The 26,473-nt window shown below is 43.0% G+C and overlaps 1 protein-coding gene across 3 annotated transcripts in view; it reads left to right on the top strand.

Annotated features, from left to right (window-relative positions):
• The window catches only part of SYVN1 (synoviolin 1), a 1,102,750-nt gene that overhangs the window by 784,970 nt on the left and 291,307 nt on the right, over positions 1–26,473 (top strand). For all 3 annotated transcript variants that reach the window (XM_044075840.1, XM_044075842.1, XM_044075841.1), the window contains exon 10: positions 15,897–16,013. In XM_044075840.1, coding sequence (XP_043931775.1) covers positions 15,897–16,013 — 117 coding nt within the window. The remainder of the gene's footprint in view (positions 1–15,896; positions 16,014–26,473) is intronic.

Here is a 26,473-nt window from a genome sequence, read left to right as displayed (position 1 = left end):
ATGCACATGCGCAAGCTGCAGTGGTTCCTGAAGAACACCTGGTCCCAGCACTTAATCTGCTAGAGCAGCCCATCCCCCTCCTTCTCTGTGTGAAAACAGAAATCAACTGGTGGATCCAGCAAGTGCAATTGAACCCAGGGCTCCCACTACATCCCCCACCCCAAGTTATACATACAGATGGCTCAGCTTCAGGTTGGGGAGCAACTGTGGCCTCTTACAAGATTCAAGAAAAATAGCATCCATCTCTTTAGGCCAAACACATCAATATCAGGGAAATGACAGCAGTTTTCTTAGCTCTACAGACCTTCACCCTCTTCCTGGTTCCAGGGGTGCTCCAGATTGTCACCAACAACACCACGGTGATGTGGTACCTCAACAAGCAGGGAGGAATAAAGGCTCATCAGCTGTGCAGTCTATCCCTGCTGATATGGGACTTAGCCCCCTGGCTCAACTTAATCCTGCAGGCGGTCTGCATCCCCTCACAGGACAACCACCAAGCAGATCTCTTGTGCAGGACCTCCTTGCTTCAGCACGAATGGATGCTGAACAGGGTGGTCTTCTTAGACATAATCCAATGGTGGGGTGCTCCACAAATAGACCTGTTTGCCTCCTCCCAGAACAAGCAACTGCAAAACGTCTGCTCAAAAACCCGCTCCCCTCTAGTATGGAGAGTGGATGCTTTCAGCATCTCTTGGGAGGGGAAGTTTCTTTATACCTTTCCCCCATTCCCACAGATTCAGAATGTCCTCCTGAAAATTCAGAAGGACAAACCAAAACTCTTGTTAGTGACTCCCTACTGGCCAAGGCAGCACTGGTTCCCCTTACTTCACAAACTAGCCAAGGGCAATCACTTCAAGTTACCCTACAAGGTGGACCTACTGTCACAAGACAAAGGAACTCTCCTACACCCACAGGTACAGATGTTGTCCCGGACTCTGTGGGTGATAAACCTTTGATACCTTTCAGACACCACTACTCCGAGGACATGCTTTCAGTCCTAAGGGAGGCAGGAAAACCTACCACCAGAATATCTTACCTGGCTAAATGGGAAAGATTTACAAAATGGTGTCTGCAAAAGGGAAGGGACCCCAGCTCTGCCGAGGTTCCCCTGGTTTTAAACTATTTGTGGCAATTGATAAAAAGTGACCTTTCTTATTCTTCTGTAAAAGTACACTTCTTAGCAGCCTGCCTGCCGCTGGAACCCCCCTTGCTGGCCAGGCACAATGTAAAGCTCTTCCTTAAAGGGGTCTTGCACATGAGACCACCTAGGAAACCTATCCCTCTGCCTTGAGACCTTAACTACGTCTTAGAGAAATTAACACAATATCTCTCTGAACCTGCCGGGCCTTCCTCCTTGCAGATGTGTACATGGAAGATGGTCCTGCAGGTGGTTATCACTTCAGCCAGAAGAGTGGCAGAATTGCAGGCTTTAATGGCCTGTCCCCCCTACACAGTCTTCCACAAAGACAGGGTGTCGTTGTGAACCAACCCCTCCTTTATGCCTAAAGTGGTCAATGATCTCTCCCTTAACCAATCCATTCATCTGCCCACTTTTTTTCCCTCACCCACTAACGAAGGGGAGAATACTGCACTCCCTGGATGTGCAAAGACCACTTCAATTTTACCTGGACAAGACCAAGGTCATCAGAAAGACTAACCAGTTCTTTGTCTCCTTCCACCGCAGAGCCCTGGGCAAGGCAGTCTCCAAGCAAACCACTGCATGCTGGATCAGGAAAGCTATTTGCTTCTGCTGCTCTCGCCACTGAAAGGAACCCCCAAGGGGAATCAAGGCTCATTCCACTTGAGCTGTGGCCACTTCAAGGGCCTTCGTGAAAGGCCTAGACACAGCATCCATTTTGGAAGCAGCCACCTGGGCCACTATCCACACCTTCACCAAGCATTAAAAATTGGACCAAGTTTACAGAGCTAGGACAGGATTCGCCATGGCAGTCCTGCAGGGTCTTGTAGAACCCTCTGCATCTACCACCACCCTCTCATCCTCTTAAGCTGTGGTACACTCCCACACCTCGAATACTGCAACATAGGAATAAAAGGACATAGAGTAGTTGTGTAAAATCTTACCATAACCATTAGATGTCATTCTCTTTCATGTTGCAGTATTCCTTCCCGCCCACCAGTCCTCCCAAGTCTTATACCTTTCCTGTACTACCTACATTTCAGTAGGCCTCCAAGTCACACACCTGTAAACAACTGGCATACCTCCTGCTGAGCCTTATTCTCTGCCTGCTGACCTTCAAGTTCTGAGGATTGCGCTTGCAGACATCACATTTAAGGGCCCCTGGTTTATGGCCCTACGTGTGACATCCCACGCACAGTACAGCAGCCAAGCTGAAGCTTTTGTATAGAAGCCAACGTATGAGTCGCCTGAGCTCAGGAAATCCCACACCTAGAATACTGCAACATGGAAGAGAAGGACATCTATGGTTATGGTAAGATTTTACACAACTGTCCTTTATTTGTAGCATTGAGTCCATTGGTTGGTCTGCTTCCAACAGCAGCTGGACATTTCTTTTACCCTAGTTGTAGTGTAGTGTTGAATTATTTTTTGGTCAGTGTCCGATTCTGAATGTAGTACAGACAGATTTAATGTCAATTGTGTGGTGGTGTAAGCACATCCCCCAGAGAGTCAACCAAAATGCTTGCTCTTCTTTGGCTGAGGGTATGATGTGGACTTCTGTCAGCATTGTTCCTCATTCACCTCAAGGATATTGCATCCTAGATAAAAGTCTCTGCAGGAGTTGGTTTTAAATCAGGGGTGTAATCCTGGTTCCATGCTGCTGTGACAGCCACAAACAGAAGAGGGATAAATGTCAATGAAACAAAGGATATTTTGGATGATGAGATTTGCTTGGGTCCTGTGATCCTTCAGATTGTCAGATACTTCCGTAGCCCCTGTCTGCAGAATTAGTTTAGATCTCTGGTGTGACAATATGTGCAGGTGCTCATCCCATTAGCTTTTCAATTACCCTCCTGTACTGATGCATCTGACTCATTTCCTGATAATGAGACCTTTCAGTGGCCAAAGCATGCTGTGTAGCTTCAGAAGGAGAAGGTGAGATTCCCACTCTTGTATGTGGGAAGGTTCCTGGTAGCATAGAGGTCTGTTTTTTTGCCTGCAACCTAAGGCCTCCAGAGTGTCAGTTCCTGAAGTAGACACCAGCGCATGCCAGCTTGCCCCAGTCTAGACCAAGTAATGCCGCTTCTCATTTCACTTCTCATGCTTCATCAGCTTCCTTAATTGAGCTGACCAAGTACTTTTTTCAAGAAAGTCAAGTAGACTGGGAGACTTGCGTATCTTTGAAACATATGAGGCTTCTTCTAAAAAGAGAAGGTGGCTCCTCCTGAAGTGTATTCAAATAACCCATGACTTAGGCTGATAAACTGATGCATGTGAGCCAGATCATAGTTACTGAAAATTATAATTGACACTGAAGATTCCTTGTTCTTTGTTTCTTTCTTAGAGGAATGTTCTTTGGGGATACCTTTCTTAGGATATGAAGGGAGGTGTTCCAGTGGGAAACCAGAGAGTACTTTTAAGCTCAGCAAAGGTGCAGGCCTTGCATGTATTTTTCAGAGCGTACACCCTTAGCAGTTCAGCCAGTGCTAGCTATCCTGGAGGATGTATTTAACGAATCTCAGGAGTCAAAGTCCCTTCCCCCTGATTCTAATGAGCCTAACAATTCTACAGGGTCAAGCACCTCCCATAAGTGCCTTTATAGAAGCCATTTTTGCAAATCCATATGTGCTGTCTGTAGATCCCATTAATGGAGCTACCTCAGCTACCGCCATGACTCGCATTCCCAATGATTAGGGGAGGAGTGTTCAAAGGATATGAGAAAAACATTTACTCTTGTGCTACCTCTTTGTTGAAGTGGGTCTGTATGACCCTGTATATAGGTCCATAGGTAAGCACTAGGCTATCTGCCTGAGGGCATCTATAAGCCTATCCAGAATGTGTTGGCTTTCACCCCTTAGATTAGTTCCCTGTGCCTCAGTCCAGCCGAGCCATTAGTTCCCTGTGCCTCTGTCCAGCAGAGCCACTGCAGTGATCCTCGGGATAAATTTTCTGTTGCCCATCCACTCGTCAAGGTTTCTCTTGAAGAGTGTTAATGAGGGGCTCTGCCTAAGAGGATCTTTCTCCTCCTTTGGTATAGCTGCCAGTACTGCTTCTTTCCAAATGGCACATCCCTATCCCAAAAATATTTAAAAATTATCAGCCAGACTTTTATTAGGTCTTGTTCCTTTTTCTACACTTCTGTTGTAATGCCAGTCCTACATGCTTATCTATCTGTCATCTCTTATTAGAAATGATGATGGCTAAGATAGAGGGGAACCTTTGTGACGACTCATCAGTTAGCCAGGCATTCTAACAAATGTGGCTGTTTTACTGCGGATAAATTATGCAGGGCAGCAGCTACTAGATATGTAATACAGAGTCATGCCTGAATTACATATTTTCCCCATGCCAGAAAATCTTACAAGAGACTTGCAAGAACGAATGGAAAATGACCTCTTTGGACTTTTGCTAATTTACTCTGTAAGAAACTGTAGAAGGGTCAAACCAAGAAAAACACGATAAACTGGAAAAAACACTTTATAAAATCAGCAAAGCTTTCAGGTACAAAACCCTTCTTCGGTGCATTACAAAATACAATATGAAACAATCTGAATTTATACTAGGTCATCACATGACCAGCAGCCCAATGGTCATATGACACAAAGTGATACATTATTAAAAATACTAGTTAAAAACATTCTCAATAGTTATTCACAGAATTATTTAATACAATAAAATATAATAAATTCATTTAAGTTGTGTATGCTGTATGTACCTAAGTACTGGTTCTAAAGTAACCACGTCACTGCCTTCCATGATGTTTGTGAATTGGAAATTAGAAAACTATACAATAGTCCTGTAATACACAAGAAGTTTAATCTATCATATGAAGAACATAAGGCTTTAAAGTCATTAATTAATAATGATGATATCATTATTAAGACTGCAGACAAGGGAGGAGTTGTTGTACTTATGGATAAAACTAACTATATTCATTCAGTATCTTGCTTGTTAAATGACACTGTGGCTTTTAAATGTATTAACAATACTGATGTCAAGAAATGTATTAGTAACATCAACATGGCTATCTATGAACTACAGCTACAAGAAGATATTGATTTAGAACTATTTAATTTTTTTACGGTACCATGTCCCATTATACCGTGTCTTTATGGTGTACCTAAAATACACAAGTCAATAACTAATCCCCCCATGAGACCCATAGTATCGGGTGGCGGTTGGCTCACTGAGCCTATTTCCATATACTTACAGAAACAACTTTCCCCCTTTCTAAATAATTGTACCACCGTGTCAAAAGATACAACGGACCTTTTAATGAAATTACGAACATGGTATGATATTAATAAAGAGAACTTAGAAAGAGATATTATCTTGGTAACTCTAGATATAGCCTCACTTTTCACAGTGATACCTAATGAATATGGAATCCAGTGCATTAGGGAACTTTTGATAAAACAGTTTTTATTGACAACACGTAAGGTGGAAAACATATGTTGTTTGCTTGACTTGGTGCTAAACAATAATATTTTTCTGTTTAATAATAAACTATATTTGCAATTATCAGGAGTAGCCATGGGGACATCTGTAGCAAACACATATGCTAACATGGTTTTATACCATTGGGAGCAGAACTTCATAATAAATGACAATAACCCTTTTGCTAACAAAATTGCCTTCTACCAACACTTCGTAGACGATTGTCTTTTGATATGGAGAGGAACACAGTTAGATTTACAAGCATTCTTAAGTTATTTAAATAATACCACACATTTCCTTAAACTTAAAATGGAGTATTCAGAAAAGCAGATAGCTGTCCTAGATGTACAATTGCAGTGGGATAAGTGTTCGTTCCATACGAGTATTCATCAAAAGAAAGTACACTCGGGGCGTTACTTGCATTATAATAGCATGCATGCCCCACATGTATTTAGAAGTATTGTAACCTCTCAATTTGGCAGAGCTAGTAAATTAAATACCGACAATATGCACTTTAATTCACAACTTAATGATATGTATATGGACTTTACATCCAGTGGCTATGATAGTAAGCTATTAACTGATATTAAAAATAAAATAATAAATGAAAGGGACATTAATTATAAACCGATTTATCTGGAAGGAACTAATAGATCTGAGAATACACGACATAACACTAAAATTAGATTTATCACATCCTTTAATGCCAAAACTCATTTGATTAAACAAGTTATACAAAAAAATTGGTTAATTCTTATGGCATGTATGAATGTGAAGAAGATTTTAGGAGATAAACCTTATTTCTGTTTTAGAAACATGAAAACCTTAAAACAGAAATTATGTTACAAGGATTTAAGTTTTTATTCTTCCATCTAGTCACCAGTTTAACCTTAAGGCTTTTGAAATGTCCATCATTTTATATAGGAAAAGAATAGTTGAACATAAATCTGAAATTCAAATGCATTATATAAACACATAGCTGCATCTGGGGAAACCTTCCACAGAGGTGACATTAATTAATAACTTTGAACTAAAGGAATATGAATGGATGAGGGGTTAGCAGCCATCATCCACCAGGTTTTAAATGGCGTGGTTACTTTAAAACCAGTACTTAGGTGACAACTAGTATTTTTAATAAAGATCATTCTAGCAAAGACATGGCCTTTTCATCTAATAAAATATAGTATTGGACCTGACAGTCATGAGGGTTGTGTATCCCCCCCCAACCCCCTAACTATACATACTAACCTCCAACAGAAACTTTTTTTTGTTGTGCTTGTCCTTAATAAAAAAAAGTTAGGAGTTATCTCTCATAATCAGTGGAAGCTTTTTTTTTATTTTTATTTTTTTTCCATCTTCCAATACTGCTTTTAATTCAAGACTGTTCTTAGTTCCAAGTAAAGAAGTCCAATGAAGACATATTCTTGACTTTTCCTATTTGAATACATTTCTTAGGATCCCAAAATTCAGATGCTTTCCATTCAAAGCCTATTAGCAATGCTTGTTTCATATGTAGTAATTGTAACTGTAGACCTAAAGAATGCTTTCCTCCATATCCCCATCACCAGAAAGCACAAAAAACACCCAATGCTTGCATCAAGGAAAACCACATTTCCAGTTTAACCCCCCCTCCCCAGCACCTAAAGTTGAAACATAGTGTCTGACTCCAGGGATTGCATTTTGCAGGACAAAGAGAGTGCAGATTCTTCCCTACCTGGATGACTGCCTTAGATCTTGACAGAATCCTAGCTGGAAATTCCCCATGCTTTGGAATTCACCCTGACTTGCCTCCGGGACCATGGGCTGATGGTCAGTCATGAATTGAACCGTCTCACAGAGGCTAATTTCCCTGTAGGCATTTCTAGAGCCCCACCCCACACAGGCATAGCTTCCCTTCTCCTAGACAGTGACCCACCTGATCCAGTGCATCCAAAATGAAGTCATGGCCAATAAGTTCCTCAGGCTGCTGGACATCATGGCGTCTTGCTTTATAATGCTTTCTCTAGCATGCCTACACATGAAGAAACTCCAGTAGTGCCCAAGAGGTAGACCGTGTCAGCCCACACCCCCAAAGAGACCAAGATTCCTCCTCTTCTGTGTGCCAAGGAAGATTAAGCAGTGTGCTCATAATCAGGGAATGCCCTTCAAGGCACTTCTACCTTTGAATCTGACCACAGACATTGCCTGAGGATGCTCATTTGGGAGGCCTCCAATTATAGGTAACTTGAGTGGATAGAGTCTGGAAAAAGTGTGTAAATATCAGATAAATGACTGCTGCTGTTCTTGCCTTGAAAGTGTTCACCATTTCTCTGCAGCAGGGTGTACTGCAGGTGAGCGCATGCAGTGCAGCGGTGATCTGGCACATCAACAAACAGCGCACTCTCTCTCAGTCCTTCAGAGCAGCATATGCTGGCAGCTAGGATGAGCAGGTCTCAGGCACCGACTGCACAAGTGGATGCTAAACAGGGATGTCTTTTTGGAACTGACCAGGTTGTGGGGTGTACTAGGGACATGTGTATCTGCTTGACATCTGAACAAGTAAAGTGAAAAAGTTCTGTGGCAGGTCAGCAACTCCAGAAGCATGGAAAAATGAATGCCTTTTCCCTGAATTGGACAGGTCTGTTTCTTTACATCTTTCCTCAGTTCCCTTGATCCCCCAGGTACTAGTCAAAATCAAGGGGGGAAGAAAAAAATCCTACCAGCACTCTCTTTTTCACCAAGACTGCACTGGTTCCCTCACCTGAACAGCATGGCAAGAGAAGTGCAAGTGTTTCAGAGTGCGAGAGCTTTCTGAATCAACACAGAAGTTACCTGGTATGCAAAAACTTGGTAACTCTTAAGGCAGTCTGCTTGAATGATCTTACCTTGAGTACATGTAGGCAGATGTATTCTGAAGACATGCTAAATATTATGGAGAAGGCTAGGAAACCTAACAAGAAAATCATGCATAACTAAATGAGGATCTATGCCTAACCAACAAGGCATTCTTCGATGCAGCCCTCATGGATCTGCTACACTTTCACCAAACAAACAGCACTAGAATTACCTGATCTAAGGATCTAAACCTTGTCTGTGAAATAAAGAAAACATGTTTGAGGGACAGGTATGTGTCTCAGACAATCCCTTCTGTGGAACAGACTCCCCATTCATGTGAAAGAGCTCTTCCCCAAGTCTATTCAAATGTAGTTTGGACCAATGGATGGGAAATTGCAAATTCATCTTTGGCTTGTCGCCTGTGGCCCTTATGGACAGAGGCAATTTATAGATGTCCTAAGGCACAGGCATGTGCCAAAGCCATTCTAGCTCTTGGGCATTGATAATTGGGAAAATTGGAGCACGAATGGCTAGGCTTAAAAAGGCTCTAGGCCCATTAGCCTAGTAACTTCCTATGATCCTATGAGAGAGATTCTCGTAGCACAGATCCAAGGACTTTGACTCAAGCAAGCCAGAGTGATTATGTTCGTGGAACATCTGGCAGATATTTGTAAATAAAGTTTAGCTTACACTTCCATAAAAGTGCATGCCTCTGTTTAATAGGTTCATAGGTAAATACAAGGCTAGCTTCTCTTGAGGGCCTTTTTAAGCCTAACCAATTTCCCTTTTTCTGCTCAAATTAACAAATCCCATTATGGGTAAATTAACCTTCCCCATCCAATGGGTGATAATTGTATATCACCCCTAATGAGAATATTTGGGGTCATACCATACATAATTTGAGGGGCCTCTGCATGGGATAAGTCATTGAGGAGCTGCCCCCTCCATTAGTAGTACAGGGACCAGTCCTGGAATAAGTTTTCTGTTTCCTATTAATAGATCCAAACTGCACTTAAAAAAATTAATTTCTCTCCATATTCATGTGGATGGGAGTCTGTTCCAGAGCAACGGTATCTTCTGTGAGATATACATGTCCCTCCGAACCATTTTGTTTGTGTTACAGAAGAGGTTTAGTTTCCTAGACTATTTCTGATGCCGTTTGACTTGATGCACAGTCAAAATCCCTCAGTATTGGGTCTGCGTATGCCTTGTATGGCAGACACAGGTCACCTCTTGGCAGTGTGTAGGATACAGAGCATAGTGACAGGGCTTTGAGTCTGTCCATGTAGGACATGTTTAGGCCTTGTATGCTTTTAATAAAGTATTCCTGTGGGCATTCTGTTGCATGTGTCTGGACAGATACAATGCCAAAAGTGGGCATAAAATTCAAAGTTTGGCCTAATTAGGGCTTTGTAAAGGGGAGACTATGACATCCCTAGATCTAGACACAATCCCTTTGTTTATAAGCTGTGCAATATAGAAGGACTTTCTTACAAGAGTGGACATATGTTAGTCAAACATTAAGTCACTATCCACATATGTTCCCAAATCCAGAACAACTGGGTCAACTCTTAGGGACGTATTGTAAACGTGGTAGTTTCCCAGGATAGATGACTTCGCAAAAGATGCAATAATGCATTTTACTGCATTTAGTTTGTGATTTTAGCACCACTTTTTTTATTTGAGATCAACCTTATTGCGGGATGGATATGTCGTTGAGGGATTCATTGATTGCTCCTTGCTTGCAGCCATTTGCAAACTTACTCATCCAAAGCCCTGTCTTCCTGCGGACCTACCTCCATAACCAAGATCCTCAGTCACATTCCTTCCAAGTGGATTATTCACCTTAGACCACCTAAAAAGACAATTGCTTCACAGTATGATTTCAATTTTGAATTAGAGAAACTTACTCTGGCCCTTTTTGAACCATTCATTTCGTCCCTCTTACAGTATCGGTCTTGGAATGTGCATTTTAGCTTCGCCAGAAGGATTTCTGAACAGCAAACTCTGACATGCAAAGAACCTTACCTGGTCTTTCTCCAAGACAGGGCATCCTCACATTCCAACCACACCTTTATGTTTAAGATGGTGTGATATATCATTGTATGTCAGGCTAGCCAGTTACCTTTTTTTTTTCTCAAAGCCTCAAAACAAAGGAGTAGAGACTTGCATTTTGTTGAGGGGCAGAGACAGCTGAAATACTACATACGCAGAGTAAAATTTGATCAGCTGTGTTTCTGTTTTCCAAAGGGTAGAGGTCAGACTGGTTAACAAGCAAACCTCATCTATAGTTCATTGTCTTTCCTTCTGTTCATATCACGACAACCCTATCCCAGGCCAGCTTGTGGCACACACACACTTGTTAACCACAGCAGTCTTCCGTGGGAGGGAGGTAACTACCCATACTCTACAAAACTCAGCTACATTGTCTGTCTGTTTGCTGTCCATATCTTTTCTGAAAATTTAACTTGGGTTCTGCCTCTCTGGCCAAGACAGGCATTTACTTCTGACGACCTGCAAGGCATTATTTCTAAATGGCTGGTTTTGTCCACCCTAGGACTTGTGTGCTTTTGGTATCATCTCAAATGTGACTGCTATAGCCATGAATATAGAGAGAACCTAGTACACTTACCATAAATATAGATGTTCAAGTGGGTTCACTGTTGCACTCCATGTAGCCTCCATCCTTCTCCTGTTTTCTTTTTTTTCTGGTTTGATTGTTGCCCTTCAGGCTGCAGTAGCTCCCTTTTCCTCTTTTTATACCTTCCCTGTCAACTTTCTACTTGGGCCTTCTTTTGTCAGATTCCCTATTGGGTGCATTCCAGGCATATTTTTTAAATAGGTGTGGATCAGGTATTGCATTATAAATCAAGCAGAGATGATACCTTGATGCACGTAAGCTTACAAGAAAAAAAGAATGGAATGACAGGGTGTTCATTATTGTTGCAGTATTATTACTCGTAAGTGGGATTTAGCTGCTGGAGGGTGTTTCCCCCGCTAAATTAATTTCAGAGCTTTGGACATACCATGCACTAGCTAATATCCTTCCCACACCAGCGATGGCAGTTGAGCAACCCATGCCAACTTTTTACTGTGATCACTGCGTTCATTAATCTGTCGGTCTCACCCAGCCATCTTCCTGAATAACAAGCCTATTAATGTTTTTTTCTTGCATTTGATTTCTGTGTATCCTATGGTTACTTGATTTGTACTGAATTTGTTAATATCCATTCTTTTTTGTGTGCGTTTCTTGGAGTTTTATGAGGCTGGTAGTGACAAGGAGCATGCCTGTGCTTGATTGAACCTGCTGAAGGCTTCCATTTTATGTGGAAATATCACCTGTTTTCCATGTGTAAACAGTGCCTATATTTAAATAAAATAGTGCTAAAAATTACAAGGTTTACTGGAGCCTCAAAGTCTGTTGCCCTTTCAGCAAAGGGACACCCCCTACCAGTAGGACCCAGAAAGTATATAAAGAGCCACTGCACAATAGTTAATCCTAGAAAAGTGCTATTAAAAGATGTTGGCAGGGTACACAAGGTATTGAGACTCCATTAGTGCTACAAAGGCCCAAGAGCTCGCTTCAAGGAGGCACCTTTTGGTAAGTCCCCAACTGTACACCTATTGTGTTACTGTTGGCATTTGTTGAACACCCTCAGGAGACTGAGATTGTGGTTGTGTTTGAGAGAGAATGCTAGGTCCAAGCCTCATTAGAATTTATTGCCATATCATGGACTTTATTATGCCTGCAGTTGGCCAGCATGTGGCACAAGCCCAAGGGAAAGGCCTTTCACTAGATATTCCTGCTGTTTTAGTGCAGCATTTTTGTTTCTAGGTTGCCTTTAATTATCTTTGGTTTTAACTAGGCTTCCAGTCTCCTGAACATGGAGAGCCTGTCTTATTGGATGAAGTTACCTTTCCCTAGGACATTACCCCGCTAGATGCCTGGCTTGGCCTTTCAGTTATCTTAAGTTTAAGGAGTAAGTCACTGTGTGGTAGATGTCTAATGTCCTCCTGCCACAGACCAACACCTTGAGCATGTCTGCCCTTGCCTATAGAGAAAGAGTTACTGCTGGTTTCTCTTTCAGCTGAGATTTTAGTGGAGAATACAACCAGAAGTCCGTCTGTTTATCTTGATCAATGATCAAATATGACTTTGAGGAGAAGGAATCGTGTTATTAGGGTTCCCTGATGGCATATCCTATAGTGGGCCCCCAAATCTTAAGAGCATTTTTAGTTGGATTCAAAGGAAATATCACACTCCCACAAAAGATACCTAGAGCTGCTGGACTATAGACAAGCCTACCATCATCTCTCCCATAATCCATATTTTTGAAGATGCTGTTAAGAATGTGTCCCAGCCCTGTTCATCCAAGAAGTCTGAATATTTCTGTGTCATGGGGTATAAAAAAGGCAAAATATCTGTTGTAGACCCAGCAATTGTTTTGCTTAATGTCACGAGAAGTCCTGACCTGGCACCTATTAATACATTTCATAATAAAAGACAGCAGATTGCCAGATAATGTGGGGAAGGTGAGTATTTCTGCCACTCTGAGTGTTGGAGTAGCAATTGTCAAACCTACATGTGGCTGTACCAGGGAGGTGTATTAAAAAGAAGGTGAGGGCAGAATCCATTCAGGATGCTTTTGCAAGAATGGTATTTGCTATGCTCGTCTAGACTTCTCTTAAAGTAGGCAAACATGCCATGACATGTAGATGCAGTGCTGTTGACATATCTGCAAGAGCAGCTTCCTCTAGAATATTTTTAAGATAGCAAACCTGTCTTAAGATCCAGTCTTGCCTGAGGTTGCAAGTGCCAAATCCATGAATGCCACCTTGGCAAATATTTTCCTTTCTCAGCTTTTTTAAACATTTCTTGGGAAGATGTGAACCAGATAGTCTAAGCAGTGAAGTTGCTGTTTTGTCTTCCTATCTCCAGTAGTGGCCATTTATTGGAAGCAAACCAGAGATTAACAAGTTAAGCGAAGTAAATATTTTGAGAAATACATACAGGGGGAGGGAAAAGGGCAAAGGTTGGGGCAGAGGGGCCACCATTTCACCCTCCAGTACTGTTTTGTCATCTCCCCTTTCCCCTTCAAAACTAACAGAGGAAAGTTTGGCATTTTATGGAAGTCACTGGTTTGCCCTGACTTCAGACACATTGGTAAGGAAACTGATTGTATTAGGATAAACAACAGAGTTCAGGAATCTACCACTTTTCCATGGAGATGTTGTAGATTCTCTAAAACCAGGTAGCAAGTCAGTGCATCTGTTGAACAGTGATCTGCCCATTATCTTACCATTAAGAAGGGATTCAGAATGTGAGTACAGCAAGTATGTCTTGATGACGAAATGCCCTTCTCCCTCTCAGAGCATTTGGAATATGCTTGAGGGGGGCTTTTAGTTGATGCTTAGGGTTCAAGAAATTTGGACTAACAGGAACAAAAGCATATTTTAAGAAGCGCTTGCATTAATCTAGGCCTTTCAGGTCTTCAGGAATGTCTGGATGGATACTACTAGCCATGAGAACACCACAATAATGCGGTGTTTGAATATATAAACAAACAAGAGGGGCATGTACTTTTACTGACTGTGCAGACTGACTGATGGCCTTGAAAAGTAGCTGTTCAGCAGAGTCTTCTCAGCTAGTTTATACTCTCTATGGGCAAAATGCAATGTCAGCCAACCTGAGCAGGTCCTTCTGCAGCCCTCATGAATGGAAACTGCATCTGGGATCTTCATATCCCAAGTCTGACATTGGTGAGTTCCAATACTGGATATCTCTACAGCAGTTCATATTTGCCAATTCAAGTTTACCCATGCAAGCAAGCCTGAGCTGTAGATGCATTCTCCCCATCTTAAGGAGGGGGCTATTGTATGCCTTCCTTCTCTTTCACCTCCTGACTAGTCTCTGGGTGAATACAAGGGGGCAAACCTTATACTGTTAGCCCTATTCTGGCCCAGACAGGACTAAGGAAATCAGAAGAGCTGACTGTTTATTCAGCCCCTTCAAACTAATGAAGCTAGGCAGACCAAAGCAAGTGCACTCTTAAGTGAGTAGCAAACCACTGTGATTACTGTGGGGAGAACCTTAGGGACATATTGAGGCTTACTTTGCCAAAGTGACAGCCTGTCTGCCCTGAGCTTCTGAGGCAGCTACCTGGGCCTCCTCCATACATTTTTTTCATTCAAACACTACACGATGGACTGGTCTTGTAGGTAGAGAGCAGGGTTTACCATTGCTGCATTTCAGATCATGTAAACCCTTGCACCCTGAGGTTGAAGACAAGATCTTACCATTTTACTGCAGTATGATACTGCAACAGCAATGCCCATGAGTGCACATAGTACAGCTGCAGAGTGACTTATACCAATAAATGTTTAAATAATGAGGTCAGTGTTGAAGTATAGACTCCAAACCTTGCCTTCAAACTATTCCTGCTTCTCCATACTTTGTTTTTGTAGAGCTAGATAGATATTTGTGTGTGTATTGTGTGTATGTACGTATGGATGTGTATATATGCATACATAAAAAGTACATAAGCATATGTTTGTGCGTGACATAATATATAAAACTCTGTCTAGAATGGGTTTCACCTCCCGTTACCTGTGTTTGTTGTACAGTTCAGTGAATTGTTCAATCTCGGATTCATTATTAGTGCAGCTCCTGATATATTTTGGAAGTTACTGTTGAGAGATCCTATGAAGAGAATACAGCCCTTATTATTTATTTGTCATTTGTTAACCGGGTTAGTCCTGCTGGGCTAGTGACCCATTTTCAGAGGAGACCCAAGGAGAAAATCTGCACAAAAACAAATAAAGTGTACAATAAACAGCAATGTGAAATTTGTAACATAACATACATTCATACCAAGTCAGGTAGTATGAGTGCAAAAGCAACAGATGTTCATGCAGTAATGGAAAATTAACAAACATAAAACTTCAACAAAAACAATGGCTAAAAATTATAAATTACAATTTTAAAAACAGGTCATCAGAAAGAGAAGAAAAAAAAAGTCATTAAAGCATTGAAAAAGAAAAATGAAGTTGGTAGAGAGGAAGAGGAAGTATTAAATAGAAGTGTAGAAATAGAGGAGTTTAGAAGACCCTAAAGAGTAGAAAGAAGCAATTATGAGAAGGGTGAGTAGGGAGTATAATAGCAAAAAAAAAAAAAAGAGACAAAATGTTGCCACTGTTTGGGCGAAATGCTTTTTCATTCTACATTTGAACAAATTAGATGTGCAAATTCAGCTAGAGTGGTCACACTAGTGTCCAGCTACATGTCTTAGTAAATTAAGTATAATTAGTTGTATGTAAACTTGTAGTTTCTTGTATTAAATAACGTTTCTGAATCGTCTTTCTTAGTATCATAGCTTCTGTCATTCTTGCTTGTTTAAATTAACCTCAGGTAGAAAAAGAGCAGCCTAGTTTTCATTTTAGAAATTGAGGAAAATCTTTTGGTGGGCTTTGCCACATGTTGTTGATTTTTTTCCCCTTTTTGTTGCAGGTACCCTGATGCCAGTCCTGAAGATCTCCAGGCAACAGATAATGTTTGTATTATTTGTCGAGAAGAAATGGTGACTGGCGCCAAGAAATTACCATGTAACCACATCTTCCATACCAGGTGTTGTGAATATTGACGTTTATTGCCACTTATTTTTTAACATACTTAAAAAAAAAAAAAGATATTGTTGCATATATAGCAGTAGAAAAGAAAAATCATTACAACATTCCTCTTTTCATGCAGGATACATGTATGTTTTCCTTATTTTACAACTTGTACAGTCCTACATTTTCTTCCATCACATTTAAGTTTGGCCATCAAAAATATTGCCTGCTGTTAGCTAACAAGCCTCAGATTCAAACGTTTGGGTTAATTTCAGGGGGAAAAAACAACCTGAATTAGTTCATTTCATTTGGTCTTCAACTTTGGGACTATGATGCAACATGGGTATGACACGGCCGCATAGTTAGCATCATTGATCCGAGCTCTCAGCTCCTCCCCTGTACCCATAATGCTGCCGTGCTTCCTTCCCTTCAGAGCTCATTTGCCACTGCTCAGCCTGCAACATGGTCTGAGCTCTCTCTAGTTAGTGTGTCTTTTTTGTGCGTTTTCACCTGATAAACCTTTTTTCTCTCTGTTTCTCTTTCCCTTCTCTAAATGAGTTAGCATCGATTAAAAAAAATCCTCTCGGTTTCTTTTCTTTCCTTTCTAAGCAAGTGTGTGTGTGTGCATTCCAGGCCTCATCTAGGGGAATCATGTCCAAAGCCCCTAAGTCGGACTTCAAATGCTGCTCTGAGTGTGACCATAAGCTGTCTCCTGCTGATGGCCCCACTCTGTGCGTGGTTTGCTTGGGTGCTTCTCACTTGGAGACCTCCTGTCCTATTTCCACTGGGTTCAACCCCAGAGCACTTCAGGACAGGAGGAATAAGTTTATAGTCAAGGGCCTCCTGCCTGCCACGGGAAAGGATGTTCCTGCCACCGGACCTACAACCACTGCTTGTTCCCCTCCCCAGACATCAGGGACTCAACCTCCCACCAAGATGCCTTGGGTGGGAGATAAGAATTCTAGGGACAGGGCCCACAAGCAGTCCCCCAATTGTTCTGCCTCCGTTGGCCCGCCTGCCAAAACTGTGAATTCCCGGCCCAGCTCCGCTCCCCTAGATTTTCCTCAGAGCCGGAGGTGGTCAGAGTGTGGTCTTCCCCTTTCCCCACTGCCTCTCTTGACCTGTGGCCTCTTCTTCCTGCTCCACCTGGTCTCTCAGTGAAGCAGAGATAGACAAAATGATGCAGAAGTTTATCCGCACTCAGATTCAGATGGGGGTCTTGCCTGCTCCCTCTCCCTCCGGAGGGGGTGCCTCACAAGCCTTTTTTCCTCACCAATTTCTCCTTCTCGATCCAACCCGTGGTTTCAGAGCCCTTGGATCCGAGGACTCTTGTAGTCAGGGCTGATGGTACCTAGTACCTCGAAGCCAGCGGTTGCCTCGAGCTTGTCGGATCCGAGCTCTTGGGGCCTTAGCCTCGGAGTTGGACCTGACGGGGGAACTGACTGCTCCGAGTGTTTCGGATCAAAGTGCCTCCCTTGGTTTCTTGGCTCCTAGAGTCTCGACTCTGACTCCCCCATTGGATCAGAGGGGAAAAGCTCCTTTGGGGTCTGCTTTGGATGTCCATTCTTCGTCTGCTTTTGACTTGAAGAAGGTTCTCTCAACCCCATTGAGACCCCTAACTGTCTCGTCTTCGGACTCCATCCTGACCCCCTCTGGATTTGGTACTGTCCTCTCAGGGACAGCCCGCGCCTGTAATGCCTCAAGTCTCTCCAGTAAGAGAGCACCCAAATGTTTGTGAGTCCTCCACAGAGAGCCACACTGAGGAGGTACCTCACAAACGGACATGTAAAGGAGACACCTAGACTCCACTTTGGAGGCTGTCACCTCAGACATTGAGTTGGAGGAAGGGGAAAGTTCCCCAATCCCCCCTGAGGATATCTCCTTTGGAGATATGGAAATCCTGCATCAGAAAGGGGGTGGTCTGCCCCAAAAAACGACCCTGGACGAAGCAGTGTTTCCTGAGACGTTCAGCTCAGGCTCATCTACTTCCTGGGTGTCCCGTTCCATGGATCCCTTAGTGGATCTCATAACATCTCTGGCATGGAAGGAGCCAGACACAGTGGAGCCTATCCCCAAACAGCCTGACAAAGTTCAGTCCCACTAGTGATAGGATGCACTAGTATAAAGGATCCCCGGTAGATGCTGTGCTCATGGCCATCGCCACAAAGAAGGAGCTGGCTCAGGAAAGCTCTCTGGTCCATCCTCCTGACCATGAGTCCCGGATTGGTTTGGGAAGCTGCTGTATGCTTCAGTGACCTTTACAGTCTGGATGCTGAACTACATGGCACACCTGACCCGATTACAGCGTAACCTTCTCAAGGAGGTCGCTGAATCGATCCCAGAGTCTATGTCGGTGGAGAACAAGAAGACATCCTCCACCCGTATGGCCACTCTAAAAGCCATTTCTACTACATCCATGAGTCTACTACATCCCATGCTACGGAAGGAGCTGCTAGGGCCGCCAGTCGTGAATTACCAACAGGCATCATTCCTGGCTCCGGCTGTGTCAGTTCTCTGACCCTTTCAAGACGTCCTTTACAAATGCCCCTTATGATGGTTCTTCCCTTTTTGGGAAGTCAGAGAGACACCAGTCCAGACTGAGAAGGATGGTAAGATTCTGTCTGCTGTCAGAATCCGCTTCTCCTCCTCTCAAAGATCCTTCTCGAGAAATCAGCGAGGGATAAAGAAGATGTGGTTCCAGAAGTCTCAGATGTCTAACTGGGACACTCAGGACAGTTCGTCCCTCAGAGGCAGAGGGGGTTACAATCGATACCAGCCCAGAGGCCAGGGGTGTCCAAGGAATTCTGGATCCTGAGAACCTTTTTTGGGTGGGCCAGGAGAGCAGCCTTGAAGGGTTTCCTGGCTGCTCCTCTCTGGAGGCAGTCGGGGGTCGCAATTCACTGCACTCAGTGGCATGGGAGTCTGTGACAAACTATCGCTAGGTGTTGCAAATTATATCCAGAGGCTATTCTATCCCCTTCAGTTTGCTGCCCCTTCATCCCAGACACCTCCCAGATGTTCCACCCACTCAACAGGAGGCAGCAGCCTTAGAAGCACACAAGCTGCTAGAAAAGTGAGTCCTCCAAAGGATCCCCACCAGACCAATCCTGATCAGGGTTCTAGTCCAGGTTCTTTTTTGTGCCAAAGAAGACTGGGGGACCTAAGACCCATCTTGGATCTTTCCACCCTGAAACTAGCAGTAACCAAGACAAAATTCCAGATGATCACTCTCCTCTCTATCCTGCCCTATCTGCAGGCGAATGATTGGATGTGCTCGATCGACCTCCAAGATGCATGCTACCATATCAAAATGGACAGATGCTCAGGAGGTTTCTCTGCTTCTGGCTGGGAGCCAATCACTTTCAATTCAGAGCCCTTCCCTTTGGTCTCACCACAGCCCCCTGGGTATTCACCAAAGAGATGGCAGTGGTTGCAGCTCACTTGAGGCTTCAGGGCATTCAAGTCTCTCCGTACCTGGACAATTGGCTCTTTGTGGCCCCTACCAAGCATCTTCTATGCCAAGCCAGAGACTCCTTTCTGCGTTTAGCCAAGCATCTAGGCATCACAATAAATCTCTCCAAATCTGCACTGACACCAGTTCAGAGCCTGGACTTCATTGGGGCCCGGTTAGATACAATTCAGATGCAGGTCTTTCTAACCCCAGAAAGAATTTGCAGTCTGAGGGCCCATGTCTTGCAGGTTCTTCAGACAGAGGTTCCAACAGCAGAATTAGTTCTCAGAGCCTTGGGTTCCATGGCAGCTGCAGTCCAACTCTTACCTTTAACTCACTTTCACATGCACATTCTTCAGGGGACTCTTGCAGTCCAATGGTGTCTTCTGGATCAACTTGTATCTTACCCCGTTCGGATATCCAGGGTATGCAGGGATTGCGTACGTTGGTGGATTCAGTCTCCGGATCTTACAAAGGATCGTCCCTTTCTTCCACCCTTGCCCAAAGCCACAGTGACCACGGACACCTCCCTGCTCGGGTGGGGGGCACTGCTCGGGGCAGACGGTCCAAGGCACGTGGTCCCTTTCCAAGACCAAGTTGCAGATCAGCGTGCTAGAGACGAGGGCAGTGCTTCTAGCGTTCAAGCTCTTCATGCCTTTCTGCCTCTAGGCACAATTGCCATACAGGCAGGCAACATGTCGGTAGTCTGGTACATCACAAATGGGGGAACCAGATCCTATCCCCTGTGTCACGAGGCCATGAAAGTGTGGGAATGGGCGATCTTCTTTGGTCATTTTCTGGTAGCAATGCACATTCCGGGGCAGTCCAGCATTTTGGCAGACAGGCTCAGCAGGTCCATTCTGATACCTTACAAGTGGTTTCTGAACCCTTCAGTGGTGGAGCGGATCTTCCTTGGGTGGGGTTGCCCTTGCTGCACACTCTTCACATGTTCTTCCAACGCAAAGTGCAGCGAGTTCTTCGCCCTGTGTCCCCCTCGAGGGGAAGCCCCCAGAGAAGCTCTGGTTCATGCTTGGCCACCTGGTCTACTCTATGCCTTTCCTCCTCTGCCCTTGATCTCCAAGTTTCTGCAGAAAGCATTAGGACTCCCGGTTTATCTTCCCCAGTCAAGGAAATTCTGGTTGCGGCTCACAAGTCCTCGACCAAAAGTGTATACCGTAGCAAATGGAAATGTTTTTCGATCTGGGCTTCCCAACGTGTCTTAGATCCCTTCATGACCCTGGGTTTGGCAGTTCTAGATTTTTTAGAAAGTCTCTTTCAGCAGGGTGCCAGTTCATCTACTATTAGAGTGCAACTGGCCGCTATTTCTTCTTTTCACATAGGAGAAAATATGACTGCTTTAGCTTCCTCTAAGCTCTGCAAGGCTTTTCTAAAGGGTACTTTCTTACTACGTCCCCCGGTGAAAATCCTTCACCCCCGTGGGACCTCACTTTAGTTCTACAGGCTCTAGTTGCACCCCCTTTTGAACCTGCAGCTACAGCTGAGTTACAGTTTTTATCCTGGAAGACTGCCTTCCTAGTAGCCATCATCTCTGCTAGGAGGGTGTCAGAACTCCAAGCTCTGTCTATTAAAGTCCCATACATGATTTTCCACAAGGATAGAGTTTCTCTTCGTACCAATCCTGCCTTTCTACCTAAAGTGGCCTCTGAAGCGAACATAAACCAAATGATCAGTTTGTCAGTTTTCTTTCCAAATTTTCAGAATAAGGGTGAATACAAGTTGCATTTGTTAGATGTACACAGACAACTTAGATTTTACCTTCACAGGACTAAATCCTTTAGGAAGTCTGATCAGTTATTTGTTTCTTATTATGTCAGTCCTTTTTTGGGAAACCAATTTCCAAAGTTACTAATGCCAAATGGATTACTGAATGCATCACCAGGGCCTGTCTAGCTAAGGGGCTCTCTCAGCCAGCCCAGGTTAAAGCACACACTACCAGGTCCATGGCTACCTCGGCGGCATAGTGGTCTAGAGTCTCTTTGGATGATATTTGTTCTGCTGCTACATGGTCCACATCTCATATTTTCATTTCCCATTATAAGTTGGACATCATTTCCAGAAGCATGGCTTCTTTTGTCTCCACCATGCTCCGGAATATCCTTCCATGAGGGCCTCCCAGGTGTAAGTAGCTGGGGACTCTGTCCCAAAGGTTGAAGACCAAATGAAGTGAACTACTTCGGATAAAGAAGTTATGTGCTCACCATAACATTCCATATGAGAAGTTCTATTTCATTTTTCTTCAACCGCCCCCCCTCCTTCCCACTGCCTTGTCACTGTTGTCTTGACCATATGTAAGAGCTTTTTGCCACATATTGCTCTTTATGCCCTTGCTTTTGGGTATATTGGAGCAGTTAGCAGTGATAGGGCCTTGTTGAGATGGGTCTATGTTTGTCAGCAGCAAACTCTTATCTGAAGTGAGGAAGGAGGCAGGGGAGCATTATGGGTAGAGGGGAGGAGCTGAGAGCTCAGATCAATGATGCTAACTACGCGGCCATGTCTGATCCATGCTGGATCCAAGTCCCAAAGGTTGAAGACAGATGAAGAAGAACTACTCAGATGGAATGTTATGGTGAGCACATAACTTTTTTTTTTTTTTTTTTCAAAAATGGCCCAAGCCAAGTAGAATTTACTCCCAGCAGAAGTTCATAGGATGATACTAAGCTATTGGCCTGGAGGCCCTTATAAGCCTAGCCAAGAATTTTGCCCATGTTCCCACAAAGTCAGCACCTGTTTCCCATGTCCAACAGGGACACAGGTGGGATCCCAGGGGTGTATTTTCACTTCCCATCCAGTCGTCCAGGTTTCTGTTAGAGGGCTAGAGAGGTGCTATACTTGACATGGAGAGGGAGTCTGTTTCAGAGATGGGGGAGTCTATGGAACAGAGATCTATCCCACTGACAAGTTCTGTTAATGTCACTGACCAGGTTGAGGCCTTGCATGCCGGTTGCACAAGTGGAGTTTGACTTTAGGATATGCAGTAACTCCATCAAGACTGGGTCTGAGATGGCCATGTATTCTAGACACAGTTCACCTCTGAGCAGTCTGTACGAGACTGAGTAGAGGGGCAGGGATTTTAGCCTGTCCTGTTAGGACAGGTATTTGAGACCCTTGATTTTCCCGGTCAGGAACCCCTGTGGTCTTTCCAGCTGCTGCATGTGCTTGGCAAGGTACATGCCAAAGGGAGTACTGTACTCAGTAATGCGTCTGATAAGGGAGGAGTGCTGTGATGTTATGACCTCCTTGTTCCTGGATGAAACACCCTTACGTATGAGGTGGGCCATGTAGAAAACTTCTGTACAATGGAGGCAACATGGTGGTGAAAAGTCAGGTTGCTATCAACCTGGGTGCTGAAGTCCCTCATGACTGATTGTGTGCTTAGTACGTTGTTGTTAATGTGTTAATTAGTGGGGGACTCCATTTTCCCCAAAGGGGATAATGATGCATTTCTTGGCATTCAGTTTTAGGCCATGCTTCTGGCACCAGTCATTAGTTTGGTTAAGGCCCTCTTGGTGGATGTTCACATCACTAGGGGAATTTAAGACAGAACCCAGCTTGCAGTCATCTGCAAATTTGGCCAGCCACAGACCACTGGTTTTGGCTTGCACCTCAGAAAAGTATATCCCAAAAAGCAGAGGCCCCAAGACCGATCCTTGGGGTACACTGCTCGTTACGGGTCTACTACTAAAGGTGGCTTCTCCTATTTTGACTGAGTGAGTTCTATCATTGAGCCAGTTAGTTACCCATCTGGTAATATACGGGTTGATGCCTAGCTGGGAGAGTTTATCTATTATACCTGAGTGGGGTACAGTGTCAAAAGGCTTTGGCTAGGTCAAGGTAGGTGGTGTGCACAGTCTTCCCCTCGTCCATGGCTTTGGTGACTGTTTCGAAGATTTGTTCAAGTAAGAAATAAGCTGGATTTTGTCAGATTTAGAAAGCTACATATAGACATAATTGCTGTATAGTCAGTGGTTAATTTCATTTTGGGTGATATAAATATTTTTTAATGTTTTTCATTTTAACATGCTGAGCAATCCCCATACATTGTGCACTTATTTCGGCATGGATTGCTGATACAGCCATTTTATAATTATATGTTTATGCATTGTTGATAAAGCAGCCTCATGTCAGTTAGTTTTTGTTTTCAGTTATCAATAACTTGTCATTGTTAAACATTCAAATCCAAATATTACCATCAGCTATTCTAGCCAGTCTTAGTTCCATGGTTGATGTAGCATTGCTCATTAAACAAAATCTTTAAAACGCGCATTATCTTCTTACAGCCTAATTTGAGATCAGAAGTTAGTGACTCCCCAAAATCTAAAAACTGGGCTAAGCTAGACAGAATTTACATTTCATAGGAACCTGTGCACTTAATTGAAGGTCTTAATACACACCCAGTAACTGTCTCAGATCATTCGCCAATATTAACTAAAATAAAAACACATGGTAATGAAATAAAAATGAGACACTGGCACTTTGGGTCTCTATCATATAATCTAACACTGAGAACTTCGAATACCAATATCCCGAACTGAAAACTCTGAAGTGTAAGAAGTTCGAAAACCCAAAACTTCGAATATCTGAACTCCGAACAGCAACGGTCGGCCAGCTTCACACCCGTACCACAAAGTTACACACAAACACTTCACAGTATTACTAATGTGGGGGGCTTCGTCCCCCACACCCCCCAACATGGAGGGCTTGTGCCCCCCACACAACCCTACTTAAATATACCAACTCCGAGATTGCACCACAGTGGAGACTTCATGCATGCTTCCACAATGAAGCTAAACATCAGAGTACAAAAAGGCCAATTATAACCATTTGGAGTTCCGATCTTCTCAGTTTTGAGTTTTCGGACTTCTTACACTTTGGAGTATTCAGTTCGATATTTTGGAATTCGAACTTCTCACAGTTCGACTTTATGATATAAACCCGGCACTTTTCCACCTATTTGTTGAAAAGAGAGTAATTTAAGAAATGGGCAGTGGAAATTATTCAGGAGATATTGGGGAAGATATAAATTTCTTCTGAAAGTATAACTGGGGCGTGGGATTTAAAAATAGGGTGGAAATAGAAGGGGAATATATGGTTAAGAAGTAACAGGAATTACTTAGAGGGCCTGACAAATGTTAAGTATTGCAAAATAAGGGGAATCTCACAGAAGAAGAGGAGAAGCAACTGCAGAATGCTAAACAGAAAATAAGGGATTACCTCAGTAATATGCATGAGTTTAAAAAGACAGCTAACAGCAGCTTTTTTTTTTATCGTGACTCTAGAGCGCAAAAAACTTTTAGCACAAAGACTCTGGCAACAGAAAGTAGAAAGGGCTGTCACCAAGCTTAGGGAGCCTGTAATAAGAAAGATAAGGAATACTGTAGAAGTATTAGAAATATTTCAAACATTCTGTGAAAGTGTGTATAAAGCAGAGAAATATGAAAATCAAGAAAAGGTTCCAAATGGAAATATTTATGGAAGAATTAAATATGCCAAGGTCAGAGGTAGAGGGGGCTCAATTACGAACTGGATAGGAGATGAGATAAAAATGGTGATATATAACCAATCTACAGGAAAGTCTCCAGGAATAGATGGTATTCCTGTAGAAGTTTGGAAAACTGAAAGAGATGGAAGGTTTTGTTTAACAGTATTTTAAGAGGAGAAGTGCCAACATCTGTAAGAAAGTGGTAGTAGCTGTAATACCTAAAAAGGGTAAAGACCCATCAGTTCCAGCTTCATACAGGCCCGTTTCAATATTAAATCACGATTATAAAGTGATTGTCTATAATGGCTAAAAGAATGGCAAAAGTGATGCCAAAATTGATTGATATGGATCATTGTGGTTTTGTGGGGGGGGGGGGAGGCAGACATTTGGCAACATTAACAGAACAGTGATGATCCAAAGGGAATCAGAATGCAAGAACACCACTGCTGTTGGTAGGTCTTGATGCAGAGAAAGCACTTGACAGAGTAAGCTGGGACTTTATGAGCAGAGCAGTGGAAGCATTTACATTCTCTGATAACATTCTAAAGTTGATTAGTTGGTTATATAAGGGATAGGAGGCGAAAATTAAAGTGGTTGGAGTCCTCTCTAATAATCTCTGCTTGAGCAGAGGAACCAGGCAGGGGTGTCCTGTCTCCACTTTGTTGTTTACATTATAGTTAGAACCATTAGCAAAGAAGATAAGGGCCTCAGAAATTCAAGGATATAATTGATTGTCAAGAAAAGCTGGCTTTGCAGATGACATTATTTTATACCTGACAAAACCAGAAAGGGACATTACAGTGCTGTGGAACATACTGACACAGTTTCATACTTTTTCGGGATACAAAATTAATGAAGCTAAAGCAAAAGCAGTAGTGGTAAACTATGTACCCTCATATGAATTGGGTGAGCAATATCCATAATTATGGAGACCTGAGAAAATTAAGTGTTTAGGAGTATGGATTAAAAATACCAATATGGCAGACAACAGAAAAGATAATACAAAAACTGAGGAAATTAAAGCTCTGCTACATGAATATCGATAGTAAGATACAAGCAGTTAAAAATGATTTTAGTCCCATTAGTTTTATACACAGGTCAGGCATATTTTTATTTACCAGAGGAGAAGTTGTGGATAGTAATTAATAAAGAGCTGAAGGATTTTATATGGGGGGGGAGACTGCAAGAGTCAAGTGGGATAAGCTAATTCTCCCAGTAGAACAGGGCGGATTGGAATGATCTGAGTTATAGGGGTATTTCAGAGCAGCACAGTTAAGTCTACTATTCATAGCACAAGCAGAAAACTGTAATTCAAATTGGAAAGAGATGAAAAGCCGGGGGGGGGGGGGCAGCTCAAATAACAGGGAGACTGGGATTTTGGATGCAGACCTTTAAGGAGAACAATAATCATACAGAATATTATATTCATAAAGTAGCAGGAGGTATTCTAAGACCTAAGCCAATATAGGAATGGAGAAAGGAGATTATGCCGATAGGGATGACTGCAATTAGAAATACAGACAGT

Source organism: Protopterus annectens, chromosome 6.part1 (genome assembly GCF_019279795.1).
Source record: "Protopterus annectens isolate FY-2018-M chromosome 6.part1, PAN1.0, whole genome shotgun sequence".
NCBI classification, from domain to species: Eukaryota; Metazoa; Chordata; order Ceratodontiformes; family Protopteridae; genus Protopterus; species Protopterus annectens.
Note: the sequence above shows the minus strand (reverse complement) of the source record. Positions and strands in the feature narration are given on the sequence as shown.